Source organism: Miniopterus schreibersii (assembly GCF_964146895.1).
Source record: "Miniopterus schreibersii genome assembly, chromosome: 16".
In the NCBI taxonomy this organism is placed as follows: Eukaryota; Metazoa; Chordata; class Mammalia; order Chiroptera; family Miniopteridae; genus Miniopterus; species Miniopterus schreibersii.
The window spans coordinates 20,904,488-20,923,605 of NC_138116.1; the positions used below are offsets into that span (position 1 = coordinate 20,904,488).

Here is a 19,118-nt window from a genome sequence, read left to right on the forward strand (position 1 = left end):
TGTGGGAAAGGCAGGGCTAAAGTAGTCTTGGGGGCAGCAGACCCTCCAGCTCTGCCTCCATTGTCTGGACAAGGTTGTGGAGGTGGGTGGCCCAATGCAAGGAAGCCCAGACTCAGTGAGAAATAGCCAGAGGTCCTCCACCACCCACATGCATCAGAGCCTGGGATGAGAGCACTGGTTTGTGGCTTCCACAAATCAGGCTACGTGTGTGCACTTAATTTTTTAGCTCTTGCTCTAATCCTTTGTCATTCTAGTGGGAAGCTGTGGCCTATAAGAGGAAGGGTCTTGGCCAAGCTCCCAGTTTAGAGCATGGGACACCTCCTTTTCAGTCATGGACCAGAAGAGGAAGGGCACTGGAGGCCACTCCACCCCCACCCCCTTCAGGCAGTAGGGGGACGAAAAGGAGAGTAAGGTAAGGACATGGGGCCCACACCTGGGCTCCTGCCTGCAGCACAGAAGCCAGTTTCCACCCTGGACCAGGAGATGGTGCTGTTCTCTCGCAGGTCGTTGCAGAAAACTGCCTCACTTTCTGTTTTTAGGGGGCTTGGGGGAAGGGAAGGGTTATGGGTTGTGGGAGCCTATCTCTTGGGAAGCTTTGGTTTAGTTATGTATTTCTTTTCCTTTTATTGAATTTATCGGGGAGACACTGGTTAACCAAATTATACAGGCTTCAGGTGCACAACTCTACAACGCATCACCTGTACAATGTATTGTGTTCACCACCCCAAATCAAGTCTCTTTCCATCACTATCCCCCCTATACCCTCCGCCACCCTCCTACCCCCTAGTTTACTTCCAACCCCAGGCCTAGAAGTTACCTCTACCTACCCCTTTCCAGAGCAGTGCCTGGGAAGGCCCCCCAGCAAGCAGATCCCCTAAAGTAATCACTGGATCTTTCAGGTCCTGGAAACTTATGAAATTCCAATGAAAAGATATGTCCATTCTCTCAAGCGTATACAACTGGCCCCATTACATAATTTTGCATACCCTTTAAAGGGGTTCATGGCCCCCACGTAAAGACTCCCAGAGCAAGTCCAACTCCACTGAGGCCCAGAGGGGCCAACTATTCCCCAGAATCTCAGCATTGCATAAACACGAGCATCCATCTTTGACTCCTTCCAGACGTGGGAGGGTGTGACTCAGTGGGCTGCAGCAGAGGCACTGCACACAGTGGCAGCTGCAGGGCCATGAGCTAGAAAAGGGATACAGGGTCCCTGGCCTCCTTCCCCGTGCCCTCTGATGCTGAGAGGGACCACCCAGGCTGGCTCCCTGCAAGCACCGGAAGGGCTGAGTCTGGAAGTACACTGCTGCCTTCCTTGTCCTCAGCAGGCACCCCAGCCTGTCCCAAGCATTGGGAGGGGGGTGAAGAAGGTTGAAGGGGGCAGAGAGAGTAGCTGGTGCTAGCAGAAGGGGTGGGATTGGACGGAGGGGCTCACTCTGTGACTCCCCCTCCCACCTCTCTACCCTTTTAGGCCTCCTGTCTCTGGCTCCCCCTCTTTTTGCATCTCCCCTAAACCTAGGTAAACTTTGTCCCCACACAGTTAAATTCCGGCTGAGGTGGGAGGACAGAGGGCACATGTGTGTCAGACAACAGGGCCAAATGGTGGGTTGGCACCACCGGCAGTTTCCTGGGCATCCTCTGCCCCAGGCCAATGGTGTTGCTGGTCCAGCCACCCCCTGAGTGGGCACAGAGGAAGGCAGAGGCTATAGTGAGGGCACCAGCTGTTCCCAGCCCTCAGGCTGTGAGCATGCTGTCAGTGGTTCAGCCACCCGAAAAAGCTGTTGTGCTCAGCAGTGCAGCAAATGGGCTGGGGATGAGGCGTGGGTCCAGGCCAGCTGCTGGCTGGTGGCAGATGCAAGTGGGGTGTGCAGGAGGATTGGCTGAAAGGCTCTCACTGTCTTGGATAGAGTGGAGTCTTGACCCCTGGAGCCCCTGGCCCAACATCTCAGGGTGTCTCTGTTTCCAACTTGCTGGTTTCAGGCACTGAGGGACCCAGGGTCCAGTGGGAGAAGAGCTGAACTGGCCAGAGATACGATTTCTGAGTGGCTTGACCACTATTTCACTGGGTGACCTTGGGCAAGTTACTAGTCCATCAGGGCCTCAGTTTCCCCATGTATAAAAGGGGCAAGGTTGGGCAGGATAATCTCTATGACCTTGAGTAAGCCGTCTCATATCTCTGGGCCTCAGTTTCTCTACCTGTGAAAAGGGGACACTGCCACTTTCCTCACTGGGTCACTGAGAAGATAAAAAATAAAATAAAATAAATTAAGTTCCTGGCTTGGTTCTGGAACACAGTAGGTGCCTATTTATGTGAGTTTCCCTCTCTTTAAGCCTCTGGACTGGATTTGTGACCCCTTTTATCACTTCCACCCTCAGGGGTCCTAGGAAGAGGGAAGTCATCTTCCTTCTCCCCCATCAGCTCGGCCTTCCTTGGGTGAAGGGACCCAAAGAAAGCTCAGGGCCTGATCCCACCTGCCTACCTTGCTTTGGGGTGGGGGGCTGGAGAGCAGACGGGGTGAGTGCCTGTTGGGAGGAGCAGGTCCCCCGCCCGCTGCATTATCGCAGCACCCCTGGTCCTGGCACCCCCTCAGCCCGCCTCTAGCTGGCTCGGGGCTCGCCTCTGCCTATAAATAGCCCAGGACGTGCTCCCAGTGCCGCCCGCGGGCGGAGGGGAAAGACGCGCTTCTGCCGGAGCAGGTGGGCGGCGAGCCTCGAGCTCCGTGCCAGGCTCCGGATAACCGGCGGGACTGAGTCATCTCAGGGCCCCACTGTCCACGACTGTCCCCGCCGCCAACGTTTGTGCCTCGGACTTTGGAGGCTGCGGGGGCGAAGCTGATCTCGGGTGGGCATCGAGCCCCCCGGGCCCTGGACACGGCTGGTCTCGGAGGGAACCGCTGGGTGGGCAGGAACCGTCCTGGCGCAGAGGTGTGCGCCCACCCCCTGCGCGACTCAGGGGCGCGCGGCGCCAGACGGGGCCGCAGCCCCGCCGTCTCTCCCTCCAGCGTCCGCAAACCCTCGGCCCCCTTTCCTCGGGCCCTTCCCATGTTTGCTGCTTTGACTCTCCCCAGCCCCTTCTCTCAAACACCTCCCAGGTCCCACATCTGAGGTGCTCAAATGGAAGGGAGTGAATAGGCTTGGGGACCCCTTCAGTGTCAGCCTCAACACCCCTCTCAGAGACCAACTTCTCCCACCTTCAGGCCTGCCTCCTCCAGCACTTGCAGCCCCCACCCCTCCTTGCCCTTGTTATCCCAAGCAGGTACACAGAGCAGACAGGTGGGGACAAGAAACATTTAATTAGAGTCTGGGGGCTCAGCAGTGCCCCAGCAGATGATCATGCAGCCTTATGTACAGTGGGCATTGGGCCGCCCCTGGGATATTGCTGAGGGGGCCTCATGGCAGCAAACAGGGCAGTGTGGCTTGAGTCCCCCTCTGCGAGGGGTGGGGGGGGGGGGAGTGGGGCAGGGGCCAGTGGATAGATGATGTGTCCCTCCCACTGCATGGGAGGGCATGACTGTGCCCAGGATGGGGGATGGCATCCACTGGCACGGTCAAGGGCACAAGAGGAGGCTCTGAGCTGAGGAAAGGAGGGAGGTTGGCACCCAAGAAATGCAAGGGAGGGGTTTTCTTTGTGTGTGCCCTCCCCCCAGGGTGCCTACTCCCTTTCTTTCTGGTGGCCAGACAACGATCCACCTTCCTTGTCTCTCATTCCCTCTTCCTCCGAGGGTTCTGTGTCCAGCACAAGGGAGCAAATGCAGCCAGAAAAGGGACCCCTTCAGCAGCAGCCCTGTCGCCTGCAGAGCTCAGAGAGAGGGTTGAGGAAGGGCCATTTGGAGGTGAGCCCTGAGGCTGGGGCTCCTGGGCCACCTTCAAGGCTCACCTGGCTGTTGGTCGTGCTGCTGGGGGCTTTTAGAGTCCTGACAGTGAAATGGGGGCTGTTTTGACCAAGCATGAGCCAGTGTTTTTGTTCTCAATCAGGTTTCTGTGTTCAGATTGCTCTTGGGGGTCCTTCTCCCGTGGGGAAGGGTAGGGTGAGGCTGCTCTGTGGTGACTGTTCTACTCAAGGGAACAGTCTCTGATTTGCCACACACCCTCCCCAGACTTCAGCCCTCCCCTCCTCTGTCCGCCCAGGTTTCAAGTAATGGGAGAGATTCCCACAGAACTTTCCTGAGAATTGATGGAGTGACAGAGGCAGTGAGACCAGGAAGTGGACTCAGGACCCTCCCAGAGCCCTGAATCCCCTCCCAGCCCAGGGCAAAGGGCTGGGAGACCAGGAAGGCACTCACTTCCAAAGGGGCAGCACAGCACGGTCACACACACAGACCAAGCAGAGGCTGTGGGGAGAGGGAGCTGTCAGTCATGCGAAGCTGGTACGGCATGAGCTGGTGTGGGCGCAGGGAGGCTCTCTGGAAGCAGCAGCAGGGAAGTTCCCCAAAGAATGCCTCTCGGGGCTAGACTCAGCATGGCCACCTGGCTAGGGGTGCCTGGGCACTGGGTGGCCTACCTGGAGCTTCCCCATTCCCTCCCACTTTCTGCTACCCCCCAACCCCAAGTCCCAGAGGAGCGTGTCTCTCAGGACACGCTGGGACCCAAGAAATGAAACCTTCCTGAGTGCAGGAGCCTCCCAAGCCATGGTGAATGGCCCCTAGGAGAGAGGCAGAGGGAGGAAGAGTGTGAGCAGATGCCTGCTCCTCCGGGGACCAGAAGCAAGGGCCAGGCACAGGCAAGGGTGACATCTGGGTTCTCTTGGCTCCTCTCAGATCTCGGTCAGGGCGTCGGCTGGCACGAGGCCTCGCTTCTTGCCGCTGCTGACGCGGATGAAGCCGTCAGCATCCTTGCTCCTGCCCACGCCCACACAGATCTGAGCCAGAGAGACACGGAGCTAAGGCCTGGCAGTGCCTGCAGCCCTGGCCCTGAGTCCTGCTGATGGCTCCCCGGGGGCCCGCTCCAGGGAATGATGAAACCAGCATCAGATGTGGTTGCAGACCTCAGCTGGGGTGATAGGAGCAGATCCCATGAGGATGCAGGGTGCAGCAGCAGGACCAGGACATCAGCAGACACAGAGAAGCACTTTGGGGCTGACTTTTGAGATCAGCTGGTCCCATGTGGCCCCACTCCCATATCAGAGAGGGAAAATAACTTGTTCAAGGTCACACAACAAGCCAGAGGTAGAACCAGCATTCAAACCCAAGCCTCTGGACTCCTAATCCAGTGCTCCTCTTCGCCTCAAAGCTGTCTCTAATGTAACTCAGCCCCCTGCCTGTGGCCACCAACCCCAGATGCCAGCAGGAGAGGACTAGAGGGCCTGCAGTCCCACCGCCTCTGACCCCTAACGGCTGCAGGGCCCCGCACGCACCTGGTTCTCCTTGAGGCTCATGTAGCCTTGTTCCTTATTCCCGGAGAAGGGCTGGCAGCAGCGCCAAACATTCTCGCCTGGCCTCACCCGCTGCACAAAATTGGCTGGGAAGAAGCCAACACGGTCGCCGATCTTGCCCTGGGGATGAGGCTGGCATGAGCACCAGCGCCACCCCCCACTGCTTTCTCTAGACCCAGTGCCCACTTAGAGATAATGCCAGGTTCTGGGTTCTCTGTGTTCAAGCCCCCAGTCACGTGGCTTCTGCATTGGAAAGGGCATTAGGTGGGCAGAGGGACAGGGCTGAGGCGGGGTTGGGGGGTCAAAGCAAGAGCAAGGTCTGAGGGTTGGTCCTAGGCTTGGCTAGGGCCAGTGGCTGGAGGAGGAATGGTCTTTGGGGCCTGGAGAAAAGGTGGGGCGGTGCCCATCGAGGGCAGGGGTTGGTGAGATGCCTATCAGGGCCCCTCCGCTTCCCACCCTGCCAGGTCACCTTCCACCAGTCCTCGTTAGAGTCGTCCACCAACATGATCCGATCTCCAGGCCTGGGAGGAGAGAGCTGGGGCAGCATGTGGGGGCAGGATGGGCTCGCCCTCTCTGCATCCCAACAGCCCTGGGCCCCCAGATGCCCTGCAGGCCCCCTCAGCTGAAGGAGAATTCTTGATGCCCTCAGACGGAGGACACTGTGCCCACAGGGACAGCTGACATTCTCTAGGACAGAGCTGGGGCAAGAGGCAGGAGCCATGCCATCAGCACCAAATCCCTCTTGGACTCTGGGCTCGGCAGCCTCAAGTCTGCCAGGAGAAAGTTCCTGAAGGGCCCCTCACACTCATGTCCCAAGGCCTGGGAGTGCAGAGCCCTGAGGTTGGAGCCTGGTGGCCACCCGCCCGTGGGGTTGGGCACGAAGACTTACTGCAGAGCCAGGTCGTTGCTCTCCTGGGGTAGAAACTTGTAGAGTGCAACATAGGAGTACATGGGCCCCACGTCCTTCCGCAGGGGCTGTTTGGGGGGCTGTGGAAGAGCTGTGGGTCAGTGATGGGAGGGTGACACCCTCTTCACTCCACCTACTTGCCCTAACCTTGCTACCTGGGGGCTAAGAGGTGGGACACAATGCTCCTGGGTCAGGGATAAGGAGAGGACAGCCTCTCCTATCTGCTGTGCTCACACACCCCAGGGAGGGACTGGACCAGGATGGAGAAGGGGGATACTCCACTGCCTGCTGCACCCTGAAACTGCCCACCCTTGGGGAACAGGAGTGGGTACAATAGGCATTGGGTCAGTGGTGGGAGGGGTAACACCCCTGCCCCCTGTGCCCACTCACCCTAGCATTGCCCGTCCCTGTAGACTGAGGATAAATGACGGAGCAGTGATACTCCCACTCACCCCGCTCTCACCCACCTGTGGGTCAGTGACAAGGAGAAGTGCCATCCCTTTCCCACCTGGCCTGCTGGGCCTTGGTGCCAGCATCAGCTCACCTGCTGTCCAGGGCTCTTCTCCTCTGGTCCTGACCCTTCGCTCTCTGCGGGAGCTGTGAATACTGTAGATGCCAGGGTGGGGCCAGGGTGTGAGGCAGGAGGAAGCCACCCCACTGTGTTCCCTTCCTCCCCTGGTCCCTACCCCCACTCACCATTGTCACCTGGGCCCTCCTCAGAGCTGCGGACGCTGCTTTCTCCATCCTCAGTCAACTCTTCCCTCTCACTCTGGGGACAGACAGAGGGGAGAGTTCAGCCCCTGGACCCTCATCCTCAAAGACCCCTGCCCCCGAGGTTCCCCTTTGGTGCCCACCATACCAGGCTCCGTGTGGGGGACTCAGAGGTGCTGCTGAAGCTGGAGCGGTTCATCAGTGCCAAGGAGGTGCCATAGCGTAGGGTCTCGTAGATGGGGTCCACCTTCCAGCTGGCCCCTGCCAAGGATCCACCCTCAAGGCCAGGCACCCAGCTGCCAGCCTCGCTCAGCCCTGAAGCCCTGTATCGCAGCCCTGGCTGCCCCCCCCCCCTCAGCAAACTGGAGGCTGAGCTCCTGCCTCCCCTCATCTGCCCCACCAATTCTCCCTCATCATAGGGAGAGCTCCATGTCCCCCCATGGAGCCGATGCAGAAACCTGGGGCATCTTTGACCCCTCCCTCTCCTCACTGCCCGCATCACTCCGTCACTTAGTCCTACCTCCCAAATGTTTCTAGAATCTGCCCACTTCTCTCCATCTCCACTGCTACCAGTCTGGTCCAAGCCACCAAACTCTCTCTTGGCAACCATCACAACCTTCCAACGGCTCTCTCTGCTTCCACTCCAGCCCCTCCAATCCACACAGAGCCAGAATGCTCTTGTAAAAACACGAAGATTGTCCTTAGAATAAAGTCCAAAGAACGACCCTAAAATGGACCCCAAGACCCTGCACCCACGGTCCTGTCACACTCACTCTCACACCCTCAGTCCCAGCCATGTTGTCCTCCCTTTAACTGTCCCTCCTGCCTTGGGTCACCCCCTCTGCCCATACCAGTCTTCCCCAGATCCTCAGCGGACGAGCTCCCCACCCTTCTCGTCTCTGGGATGCCTTCCAGTCTCCGTGGTTGAGGACGGTGCCTGTTTTATTCCCCTCTATTCCCTACCCTTGTCTTAGGCATTCATCCGAATGGTGATTAATTGATTAATGGTGTGAGTATCCACTTCACGCCTAGCTCCCATACAGGCCATGAACTTCACCTTCTTCAGTGCTATGTCCCTGTGTCTGACATGATGCCTGGCACTTAGTAGGTGCTTAATAAAGTTTTTGTTGAAGGATGAATGAATGAATGAACCCTACATTCAGGACAGGAGCACCCAGAGAAGGGAAGTGGTGGCAGTGCCAGTGTCCGCAGGTGCCCATATGAGGAATGCATGGGTTTCTCATCACATCACAGTGGGATCAGGAGCAACAGGGGGATACTCACCAGTGGGTGGGGACTCTCTGCTTGTGGCACAGGCTGGTGGAGGCTCATGTACCAGGAGGGGGGAGCTGAAGTTGCGACGGAAGGAGGAAGACTGTGGCAAGAGGGAGCAGAGAGAAGGCATGAGGATGTCAGAGCCCATGGAGTACTTGGCCTTCCTCAACCCAACATGAGGAACCAGCCTTCGGGGTACTCATTCCCCCACATGCCAGTCCCGGGAGCTCTCTGCCAGCCACCTCAACTCACTGTCTTGACTGGGCATTGCTGGTGGGAGATCTCCTCAGAGCACCAGAGGTGGACGCTGACTTTGCATGTCTTACACCGCAAGCCCTGCTTGGAGTTTCCTGGGAAGAATTTGGGTTCAGAGAGAGGTTGGTCAATAGAAGACACATCCATGGGCAATGGAGCAAAGGAGGCAGGTTAGGGGGTGGGGACAGAGCAGGGGCTTGGGCATCCTTATACCAGCCTCTGGGACTAGTATCTACCCCTCATACATTCAGGGTGTGAACTGGCACTGAAGCCTGAGTTGTTGGCAAACATGGCAATACTGGGCAGCCATCCACCTCCAACAGTGCTCGTATGTCTGCCCAGGGTGAGGGGCACAGTTAGAACTGGGAGCCATGAATATCAGGAAGTTCCATAGGCCAACTCCCCACACCCACCTTGGCCCATCCCCTTGCCCGCTTCAGGCACCTACCCACAATGAGCTGGTGGCACAGCTCACAGGGGCTGGCTCGCTTGAAGACATGTTCCTGGAAGCTGTGCAGCCTCACTGGTTTGAGTGATGCCAGGGGGCGTGGGACAGGGCAGGGGGATGGTGCTGGGGTGGGCAGGCCCCTATCTGTGGACACCCGTGGTGGGGAGGAAGAGGGCAGCGGGGTTGGGGGCGTCAGCAGCACCTCGGTGGGGCACTTGAGCTCAGAGCCTGAGCGAAGGAAGAAGTTCTCCACACTCTTACTTCGAAGGATGGTCTTGAGGGAAAGAGAGCGCTTGAACCGCTGGAGCTGAAAGAGGAAGAGGGGCTGTGAGTGGAAGCCCCAGAGGATGCTGGCTCCCCTCCAGGATATCTCTGTTGGTCAGCGGCAGCCTGGAGACCAGAAGTGAGATGAAGTACTAAGAGAAAGGCTGCCGAATTCTAGAAGGTGGGTCACAATCCCAGATACCTACAGTAACCTCCATGAGCAAAGGAGTTCTGGCTGGACAGGCATTAATTAGGAGTAGTGGGGACTGTGGCAAACTGAACAGCCAGGGAGCAGCTGCTGGTCTCCTCTAGCCAATTGAGGTTAGTCCGTGTGGCCAGCCCATTATTGTCAGGTTTTTCAATTTTTCAAAAGAAATCTAGACTTTTATGTGAATTGAATAGAAACAAATTTAAGAGGTTTCATTTTTTATCCTTTGCAGAAATAGCAGTATACTATTTTTTCTGTACCTTGCTTGTTTCACTTAACAGTAAATCTTGGAAATCATTCCATACCAATATATAAAGAGTTCCATCATTCTTTTTTATGGCTACACAGAGTTTCATTGTATGGGTATACCATTTACTTGAGTTAAAAAATACTTAGGGGGCCCGGCCAGCGTGGCTCAGCGGTTAAGCATTGACCTATGTACCAGGAGATCGCAGTTCGATTCCCAGTCAGGGCACATGCCCAGGTTTTGGACTCGATCCTCAGTAGGGGGCGTACAGGACGCAGCTGATCAATGACTCTCTCATCATTGATGTTTCTCTCTCTCTCCCTCTCCCTTCCTCTCTCTGAAATCAGTAAAAGATACATTTTTTTAAAAAAGTACTTAGGGGGTCGAACAAAACACACCAGGTCCCCAGTTTTTCACCTGTGTTCTTCAACAGGGTGGGAGTGGGGAAGTGGTCATCCTCACCCCTCCTCCTCAGGGCGGCTTTTCACTCTGAAACACCTCTCCAGCCCATCCCCTCCAACTGCCTTATCACCTGCACAGCCCTGCCCTAGTTCAGGCACCGGCACCCCCAGTCTGAGTCAGGGCCACAACCCCTTGCCTCCACCTGCTTCCATGCAGCTGCCAGAGAGGTGACCCCTGACCCTGCTAAAAACTTTTCATGGCTCCTCAGGACCCAACCAAGGCCCTTGCCGCAGACACGAGACTCCACAAGTTGGCCGAATCTGCCTTTCCAACCCACGTCTTCCGCCTACAACCCAGACAGGAGGACTTCAACTTATCCATATTTTATGCCTCTGAGCTATTGGCTTGTCTGTCCTCTCCTCTGCCTCCTCCAATTAATACCCTCTACCCTTCAGGATTCCCAGTGACTCTTCCTCTCCCAGGAAGCTGTCTCTCCCTCAGAAATTCCATTTAGTGGAACCACTCCCTCCTCTGGGGCCCACTGTGCCCAGTACTGACTTCCATATAGCTCCAGTCAGGTTTATGTTGTCATTCTCTCCCAAGAGGCTGTGAGCTGAGGGCAGGGACAGTTGCTTCAATTCTTGACACAGGGCCTCCACACATAGTAGGTGCTCAGTCAATGTTTGTTTAATAAATGAGCAAGGGGTTGGAATCCTAAATGGAGCCCAGGTTTTGGAGTGCAGGGTGGATTCTGCAGGGAGGCCAGGGTTATTCCCACTGCTCACCCTAATATACCATTTTTGAGTCTGCCCAGAGTTAGGCCTGGAATCCTCTCTCTCTACCCAGGTCCTTGCCCCACTCCCCTCCAGTTGAGAGCCCTCTTACCCCTGCCCACTCCTTTCCATCAGTGATAGAAAATGGGGCCAGAAGCCCAGCTTCAGACAAGGAGACTTGGCCAGGGTTCCCAGCTGGCACACCAGGCAGCCTGTGTGCTATGGCGGCCAGCTTGGCAACCCTGCCAAGAGGATGGAAGTGGTGACCCCTCCAGCCCTGGGAGGTCAGCAGGCAGCAAGACGGGTGGGAGGAGCAGAGGGAGATGTTTGGGCACAAGGCAGGCCCGGTGTGCCAGTGCCAGCTGTGAAGCCAGAGCCCTGGGGTGTCTGGCACACTGAATTGCCCAGCTCCTTCCAAATACAGCTTCCTGGACAGCACTGTGGGCTTCTTTGTGTGTCTATGAGAATAGGGGCCCCAGGCCCCAGATGCCTGCACGTTGAGGCAGAGGTGGAGGGCCAGAGGGAAAATTAATTAGAGCACAAATGTGTTCTATGGGCCAAATGTGGCTCTGGGGACTTTCCCAGGCCCAGAGAGGCAAATGAACCAACTACTGCCCAGGGGCCGTGGACATAGAGCACATGAGGTCTCTGGAAAGATATGCTGGGGGTGGGGGTGGGGGCAAAACTAAAACTAACCCTACTGTCTAAAGGTAAGTCACTTTACTGCCTCTCTCTAACCTGTTTCTCCACATCCAAGAGGAAAGAGGTAGGACTGCATGCTCTCTGAGCAATGCAAGGTTCTGGGTCCAAAAAGCAAAAACACAAACTTATGGATACAAAGAGGGGCCATCATTGTCAGTGGCCTAGAAGTGAGTTAGCACTTTATATGCAGCATCTCATTAATCCTGACACTACCCTCTGAGGTGGTGACAATTATCCCCACCATTCAGATGAGGAACTAAGGCTCATAGGGGTTAAGTCACTTACTCATCATGAGTCCTTAGCTGGTGAGTAGCAGAGCCAGGACTTGAACCGGTGGCTTTAGCTGTTGAGCGCAAGTGACCAGGAGCATCCTGCTGCTCTGCCTTGCCCTCCCCTCTGCCCCTCAGTTGCTCCATGGGTTTGTCTACCAGGTCAGTCATACAATTTAGGGTTAGAAGGGACTTGAAAGACTGGCTATCTAGAGCAGTCCCTACCTTATCACCCTGCACATCCCTTCAGAATGGTTGACTGTGTTAGTCACCTCTGTGATGGGAGACACCCTCTCTAGGGACAGTCATTCCATCTTTGGGCAGCTGTGATCACTGGAAAGTGCTTCCCTATATAGAGCTGAAACCTGCCTCCTGCAATTTTTGCCTATGGGCCCCTGTTCCTCCCTTGGCTCCAGAAAGGGTTACTCCCTCTTCCACATATCAGCCCTTCAGATATTTTAAGACATCAAGCATGTTCCCCCTCCCAAGGCCATTATTTTCATAGTAATCCTCACAGGATTACTGTAATACTCCTTATTCTCCAGCCTGTGCTCTTTCCTGGTGGCCTCCTGGCCTCAGAGACATGAACCAACTCTGCAGGGTTCCAGAGGCCTCTGGAACAAAATGTTCCCCAGCACCAGGGCAGCCCCAACTCTGCCTGAGACTCCCTGGCTCAGCGTGGGCCCCAGATATCACCTGAGGTGGCTGGCAGATGTGAAGGATGTGGTTGGAGGGCAGGAAGGGTCACGCCCTGATACATGGTTTGATGAGTGCCCACTCCAGAGACATCTGGCTTGGTTACGCAAACCTCATTTTGGCTCAACCTGGCCAGGTATTCCCCTTCCTGGGACTCCTAATTCCCAGAGATGATCTTTCCCCGTCTCCCCACCAGCTATCTTTTCTTTGCTCCCACTGTCTCAGGATCCACTCCCTGGTACAGGGAGAAGTTGCCGTGTACCCTGGTCAGCTGGGCCACCCGGATCCTATTCCAGCCCAGTGCACCAGGAACTTGTCTGGCTTGGATCCTGAACCACCAGGCCTATTCTTCTGAATCTACTCCCAGAGGCAGGGCCTGGCCTGCCTGCCTCCTTCCCACTTCCCCATACCCTAGATGGCCCCTTCTTTCCTTAATTCCCTACAGTACCCCATCACTTCCTGCCAGCTTCTGAAAGGTCACTAAGCAGCTGGCAGTGGGTGGTGGTGCACTTGGCACAAGCTGACTCAGATGCAGAGCAGGCATGGCAGGGTCTTCCTAAGGATGTCACCAAAGGGGGTGATGGCTGGCCCTATATGGCAGTATGGGATGGGGACCCAGAAAAAGGTGATGCTGACACTAGGAAGGTGGCTGAGTAGCTTGGATGCAGGGGTGAGACCCAATCTGAATGTGGGCAGAAGGTTGGGTTTGGGCTGTCAAGAAATGCCCAGGGGGCCCCAAACACGGATATATAAGACTGGAATGTTCGCTTTCACTGCCTGATGGGCACCAGCCCCCTCTATTGTACCTGCCTCAAACTGAGCTGAGTGGGCAGCAACCATCCCTCTTCCTTTCCTCTCCCCACTCCTACAGTCTGGAGACAGAAGTTTCTTCTGTCTGGCACAGAGGCGCCAGGTCCGACATGCACTCTTCCCCCTCCCCTGCTCCTGGGATACGCAGGGTAATGGCACTGGAGGGTCCTTGGGCTGGGAGGAGGGAGGTACAAACCTGTCAGGCACAGACCTCCCCCTCCCCACCCAGCTGAGCTTGCAGCCTGCTGAGTGCTGAGGCAGCACTGCCCAGGGCTCCCGCCTGCTTTCACCCCTGCAGGCCTGTGGAGAGCTCTTAAGGAAGGGGTAGAGCTGCCAGGCCTTGGTGTGGGAAGCAGGGCAGGGCCTGGGAGGCTCCCAAGGCCCTGGGAAGCGAGGAGGGGGATTGTGTGTGTCTGTCCAGGGTGACCAGAGGCAACTGAGATGGTCAAGGGCCTTGGAACTCGGGATGGGGCTCAGCTCCTGGGATCCTCTGCTTGAAAGAAGTTGTCACAAATATTCCAAGCAATATCCTCCCACCTCCCACCCCAACACCTCTTTCCTTTCCCAGTAGATACTTGACTTTTCTGAGGGGGAGTTAACTTTGTGCTCTGAGAGCCCAGGGTCTCATTCTCGGAAGGAGGCAGGAGAAGGTCAAGTGTATGCCTGAAGACTTGGACATGGAGACCCACTGGGTCGCCCTGGTTTAGGGCTGGGGAGCTTCCTGGGGTCCCTCAGCCAGACTCCACCCTGCTCCTACTCATCTTCCCCTGGTCACTCCCTTGATGACCTTGACCTTGAATTAACCTTATATCCTGTGGGGGTAGTCAAGACAGATGAGGAAGAAGATGGGCATTGGAGAGAACTAGAGATGAACTAGAGATACCGAGGGGGAGCCAAAGATCTCATCCATTTCTGGTCCTCACTGCCTCCTTTCTCATCAGGATAATGGGAGCAGGGTGGAAACAAAATACTCATGGAAGGGAGAAGGTGGGAGGGAGAGAGGAGGAGGTGTTGGCCTGAAGTCTGGAGAGGGGGTCGGGAGCACCCTTGACACTGAGCTTCTTCGCTCCCCATCCCCAGGCCGGCTCAGGTGGCTTCCCGCAGAACTTCTTGCGGTCAGTTGTGAGCACCTAGAACTTGGGGAGGGAGCAAACAGATGAGAGGTGGGAGGGGGACGCGTTGAATGTGAGCGGCGCTCTCTCCCTCGCCTGGAGTCTGGGATCCGCCTGACTTCGCTGGGGAATAATTTATTCATTGTGACTCCCGCAGGAGTAACAATCATACATAATTAGGGTTAATTATGACATTCATTAATTATGATGACTTCTCTTTTTGCTTTTTACCGGCCCTATCCTAACCCCCCCATCCCCAGCCCCCGTCGCGATCCCAGGGCGGGGGGTGGGGATGGGGGTGGGGGTGGAGCTGCCAGTCTTTCTGGTCTGGAGCCGCAACAACAGTCCCCGGGTCCCCGCCCGCGCCGGCCCGCGCTGCCGCAGCCCCCGGCGTGGACTCGGAAGCTGCGCACCCCTGGGCCGCGGCCTCACGTCCCCGACACTAACCCGGCTGGGAGCGGGGAATGCAGGACTGCGGCGGGTCAGAGAGAGACTCAGAGATAAACACATAGAGACGCCGAGAGAACGCGGGAGAGACGCACACAGAACAAGACAGGGACAGGTTGTAGAGACATTTCCAGAGACACAGGCAGAGAGGGGGGCAGGCTGAGCGACACCCAGAGACCTGGCGGACACCACGGGGATGCGCCTCGCACGCACACCCGGGCGCGCACACCGGCCCGCACCGCTACACACGGCTACACACTCGCTCCGCCTCCGCCGAGCCGCTTCCCCCCGACAGAGCCGAGCGAGACCTCCCCGGAGGGTCCAGCGGCGCGTCCGCTCCTCGCGAGCGCAAGGGCGTGTCGTGCTTGTGCGACCGGGGCGCCTTGTGGCCCGTCGTCGCGAACCCGCTCCCCCCACCACCCCCGGGTTGCCGCGCGGAGCCTTAAGAATCACACCCGCCCCGATATGCTGACCCCAGGGCGCCCGAACCCGTAGTGACGACAGCGTCCGGAGCAGGGCGCCCGCGCCGGGGGCTCACCGGACACGGGGGGTCCAGGCCTCGCGCCCCCCGAGTTACCTTGGTTTCTTGGAGGACGGAGACGGTCCCCGGGGGGGTGTGGGTGGCCGCGTCATCCGGTTCGTTCTCCTTCTCGCTCATTTCGGTCATGGTTGGGGGAGAGGGGCAGACAGGGTGCGGAGACCCGACGGTCCGCCCGCTGCGGGCAGGCTGCGGGAGGCGGCCGCCTCTCCGGGACCCCGAAACCCTTCTCCGAAGACTGCCACCCAATGAACCCCAGGAAAAACCCGCCCAGACAAAACAACCCCTCACTCCTGCGCGCGGGCGGAGAAAGTTCCCGGTTTGGCCGGTGAGGGGTGGTAATTACACGGAGCGACGGGAGCGGGACGACCCCGGGAGTGAGGACCGAGGGTCTGCGGAGGATGCTGCTCGGAGCCAGGGGAGGAGGGAGGTGGGGACGCGGGGACGAGCTGAGGGAGACAGCCACGGAGCTGTCCGCGTCCGGCCGTCTCCGCCGTCCTCTGCGCCCGCCCCCCATCCCCTCCCCCCTCCCCCCGGGCCCCAGCCCCGCACCCCGAGGCCCCCTCCGCCCAGTCCTCGCCTCCCAACTTTGATTTAGGAGGTCGCGTGGTTCCTCCCGCTTCCCTCCGCCGCTCCCCCGCGCCGCTATGCAAATAAGGCTCTCAGCTATTGGCTACCGCGGCGGCAACGGGGGCGAACTGGGCGGAGCCTGGGGGGGCTCGACAACATGGGGAGGGGTTTGGAAGGTCAAGAGGTGCAGGGGCAGTTTTACATCCAAAAACCCGGAATGGGTGGCGTGACAAGGCTGGGGGATGACTCGGGAGATCCTGTTAGAGTGTGGGTGGGGTTGAGGGGAATAGAACCAGGTCGCCTCTGCAGAAGGACAGCCGTGAGTGGGATTCGAATGAGAACTTCCCGATAGCGAAGTGGGGGAAGAAGGGGGGCCCTTCTGTCCCATTACCTGGATGTCTCTCTGCCCTGAAGAGGCTCTCTCCAAACATACCCACCTCTGGACTATGAGGTAGGGATTTGCTCAAGCAGAGAAGGGACAACTTAACATCACGTGTCAAAGGCTAGGCCTGACAATTGCTCTTTTATGGATGGAAATCCGGGACATTGTGTCACTTTCCAGTCTTGTTGTCTGGACTTCAGCAGAATAGCGAGAAGTGGCCTCAGTCCCAGGGTCTAAGGTCCTAGAAACTTCTCCAAGACATGGCCCCTCCTATAGATCCTACCACAGACGGAGTTAGGTCAGGGGGTAGGGAACGGGGGAGGGGAAATCAGATTCTTGCTCTCCAACGCGTCCTCTGTCCCCTTGTCTGAAGGTATCTCTTCTAATGCATGTGTTATTTTTACCTGCCATTTCCCCAAGTCCCCCCCCTCCCCCCCATCACCTCTGGTCCCTGACCGAAAGGTCTAGCTTCATCTTTTGGCCCGTCCAAAGAAAGGTAGGTAGTTTGGGAGTTGAGAGACTTCTTTCCTGGGTGTGGGTGGAGAGACTTCTGGGTCTAAGTCTCCTTTCTCCTCATCTGCTCTGGGTGACAAGATGGGGGTTGGAGGGTACTCAAGAAGGTCCTGCCTTTATGCCAGCCCTAGAGGAGAGGCTGAACCCCGTGTCTGCCCATGCACATAGCCATCCATGCGATCTCTGTCCTCCCAAGGATGAGCTCACCATTGGAGGACCGCTCAGGTTACTGTGTCCAAGAATAGAGATTTATTTGCCAGTGGCAGAAGTAGGACAAGGGCAGACGTGAGGGTTTGTGACTGTGGGGGCTTAGTCGCCTCCCTCTCCAGACCCACCCACTGCAGCCACAGACTCTCTGAGTGCTAGCTTTCCTGAAAGGAGCTTTAATAGAACTTGGCCTCAGCCTTCAAACCAGTCTCCCCAAGACCCATTCATTACCAGCCTTCTCCCAATCTCCTCTGAGGACTGCCCTCCTCCCTCTTGTCCAGCTCAGGTCATCCCCAAATCCCCTCCCCGGGCAGCTGAGATGTAGGAATGCTTGAAGCACACTGAAATGAATGGATGGATCAGGCCCCCCCATCCATCCTGGGCTAGAGCAAACAGGGGCTTCTGCATTTAGAGACCTCCTGAGGGGAGGTGCCCCTGTTTCTCCCAAATAGCAGAAACTCTGGTTTCCTTAAAGTCCAGTTCCTGTGTAGTCACAAATTAACTGTGACCTTGGGTGAGTAACTAAACCCTTTAGAGCCTTGATTTCTTCATCAGCAAAATAGGCATAGTGCTGTCTCACTGTTAGGAGAATGAATGAGTTAGCCCAGGGAAGAAAGGCAGGGAAAATTAATTTTCTCCTTTCCCTCCTTTTTCCCCGGGATATTTGTCCCTTCCCAATGCTTTTCCTGAGATAGAGGGAAGAAACAGCTTCTTTCCCCACACTTTCCTGAGTCATTGGAACCTGTTATTTCATGGGGGAGTCAACCCAGAGAAAGGTTCTGATGAGACATGGGGAAGAATTCCCAAGGGAATCAGTGGTACCAGTGACCAAGGAAAGCCAAGAAAGTTGGTGGGTCCTGGGCCCATCTGGTCTCCACACCAGAAGCCTGAGGTGGGGCAAATGTGGAGGAGGCTGGGGGCTGGATGCCATGACCTCTGGATGTCCTTTCTGGCAATATTTCAGAGAAGTCTTTTATAAACTAAGTCTGAGTCATTGTCTCAGTGCCAACAACTCCTACTGCAGTGGCTCAGAGACAGGGCAGGAGCAGCCGGACTAGCTTCTCCTGGAGAAGGAGCAACATTGTCCCATCTCAGATTCAGAGGCTGAAATGAGGAGTGGGCAGGACAAGGGCAGGGTGCCAGGAGAGGATAAGTGGCAGTCACAAGCTCAAAAGAACTCTCTAGACGGGAATTCAAGATAGAACTACTGGAGTGCCTCTTACTAGGAATGCTCACGAATGAGAGTGGGCCCTGGGCTCTCAGGAGCCTAGGGACTGAGGGATGGACCAGGTGACCTAAAATCTGCATGGAGCACAATGGCCATCACATCCAGAGAGGCTGGTCCCCATCCCAGTCTGCCCTTCGTTTTCTGTTCTGCGACACTGGGCAGAGAGCTGTTCTCTGGAGGGACTTTAGTTTCCTTCTTTTTAGATTGGCAGAATTGGACTAGATTAGGTTGAAATGGAGAGTTGGATTAAAATGGGGCAATAATTGTATATCTCAGTGTTATTTAGAGGATTAGATGAGTTAATATATGTAAAGAACTGGAGAGAGTACATGCACAAAAAGTAATTATTGTTATGATTATGATTATTAAAAATTCTTAACCTCGGGCTTGCAGGTGAGCTTCAGGGAGTTCATGAACCCCTTGAAGCTGTGCAAGATGTTGTAGGGTAAGCACTTTCTGGGAGAGAGTCGGAGCTTTCATCTGCTCCTCAGAGAATCTAAGATCCCTCAAAGATGAAGAACCCCTGGCCTGAGTGACCCCCAGGGCCCTTCCACTAAGTGGCTGAGGTTCTCTGATGTGAGGGATTGCTACTCCTTCCACAAGAACTGACCTGTTTTCTCCCATAAACACCTTCAGCTCAAGCGCCTCCCACTGTGGTCTCTGCCCCCATGGGTTGCCAAGGACAGTCCAAGCGGAGAGCGTGAGTGGCTGGCCTTCCTCTCTAGATTTAGAATTGGCACTCCTAGGGTGGGGGAGTCCATCACTGTTGAGGTCAAGTCTGGG

The 19,118-nt window shown here is 56.5% G+C and overlaps 1 protein-coding gene across 1 annotated transcript; it reads right to left on the bottom strand.

Moving 5' to 3' along the window:
• Positions 1 to 3,275: 3,275 nt before the first annotated feature.
• STAC2 (SH3 and cysteine rich domain 2) lies at positions 3,276 to 15,939 on the bottom strand. The gene is made up of 11 exons (XM_081161749.1): positions 15,475 to 15,939; positions 8,968 to 9,274; positions 8,517 to 8,614; positions 8,274 to 8,364; positions 7,138 to 7,250; positions 6,975 to 7,047; positions 6,823 to 6,884; positions 6,261 to 6,358; positions 5,841 to 5,892; positions 5,354 to 5,491; positions 3,276 to 4,858 (listed from the first exon to the last, which is right to left on the bottom strand). The coding sequence occupies exons 1-11, from the start codon at positions 15,562 to 15,564 to the stop codon at positions 4,754 to 4,756; spliced, it is 1,227 nt and encodes a 408-aa protein (XP_081017875.1). The 5' UTR covers positions 15,565 to 15,939; the 3' UTR covers positions 3,276 to 4,753.
• Between the last annotated feature and the right edge of the window lie 3,179 nt (positions 15,940 to 19,118).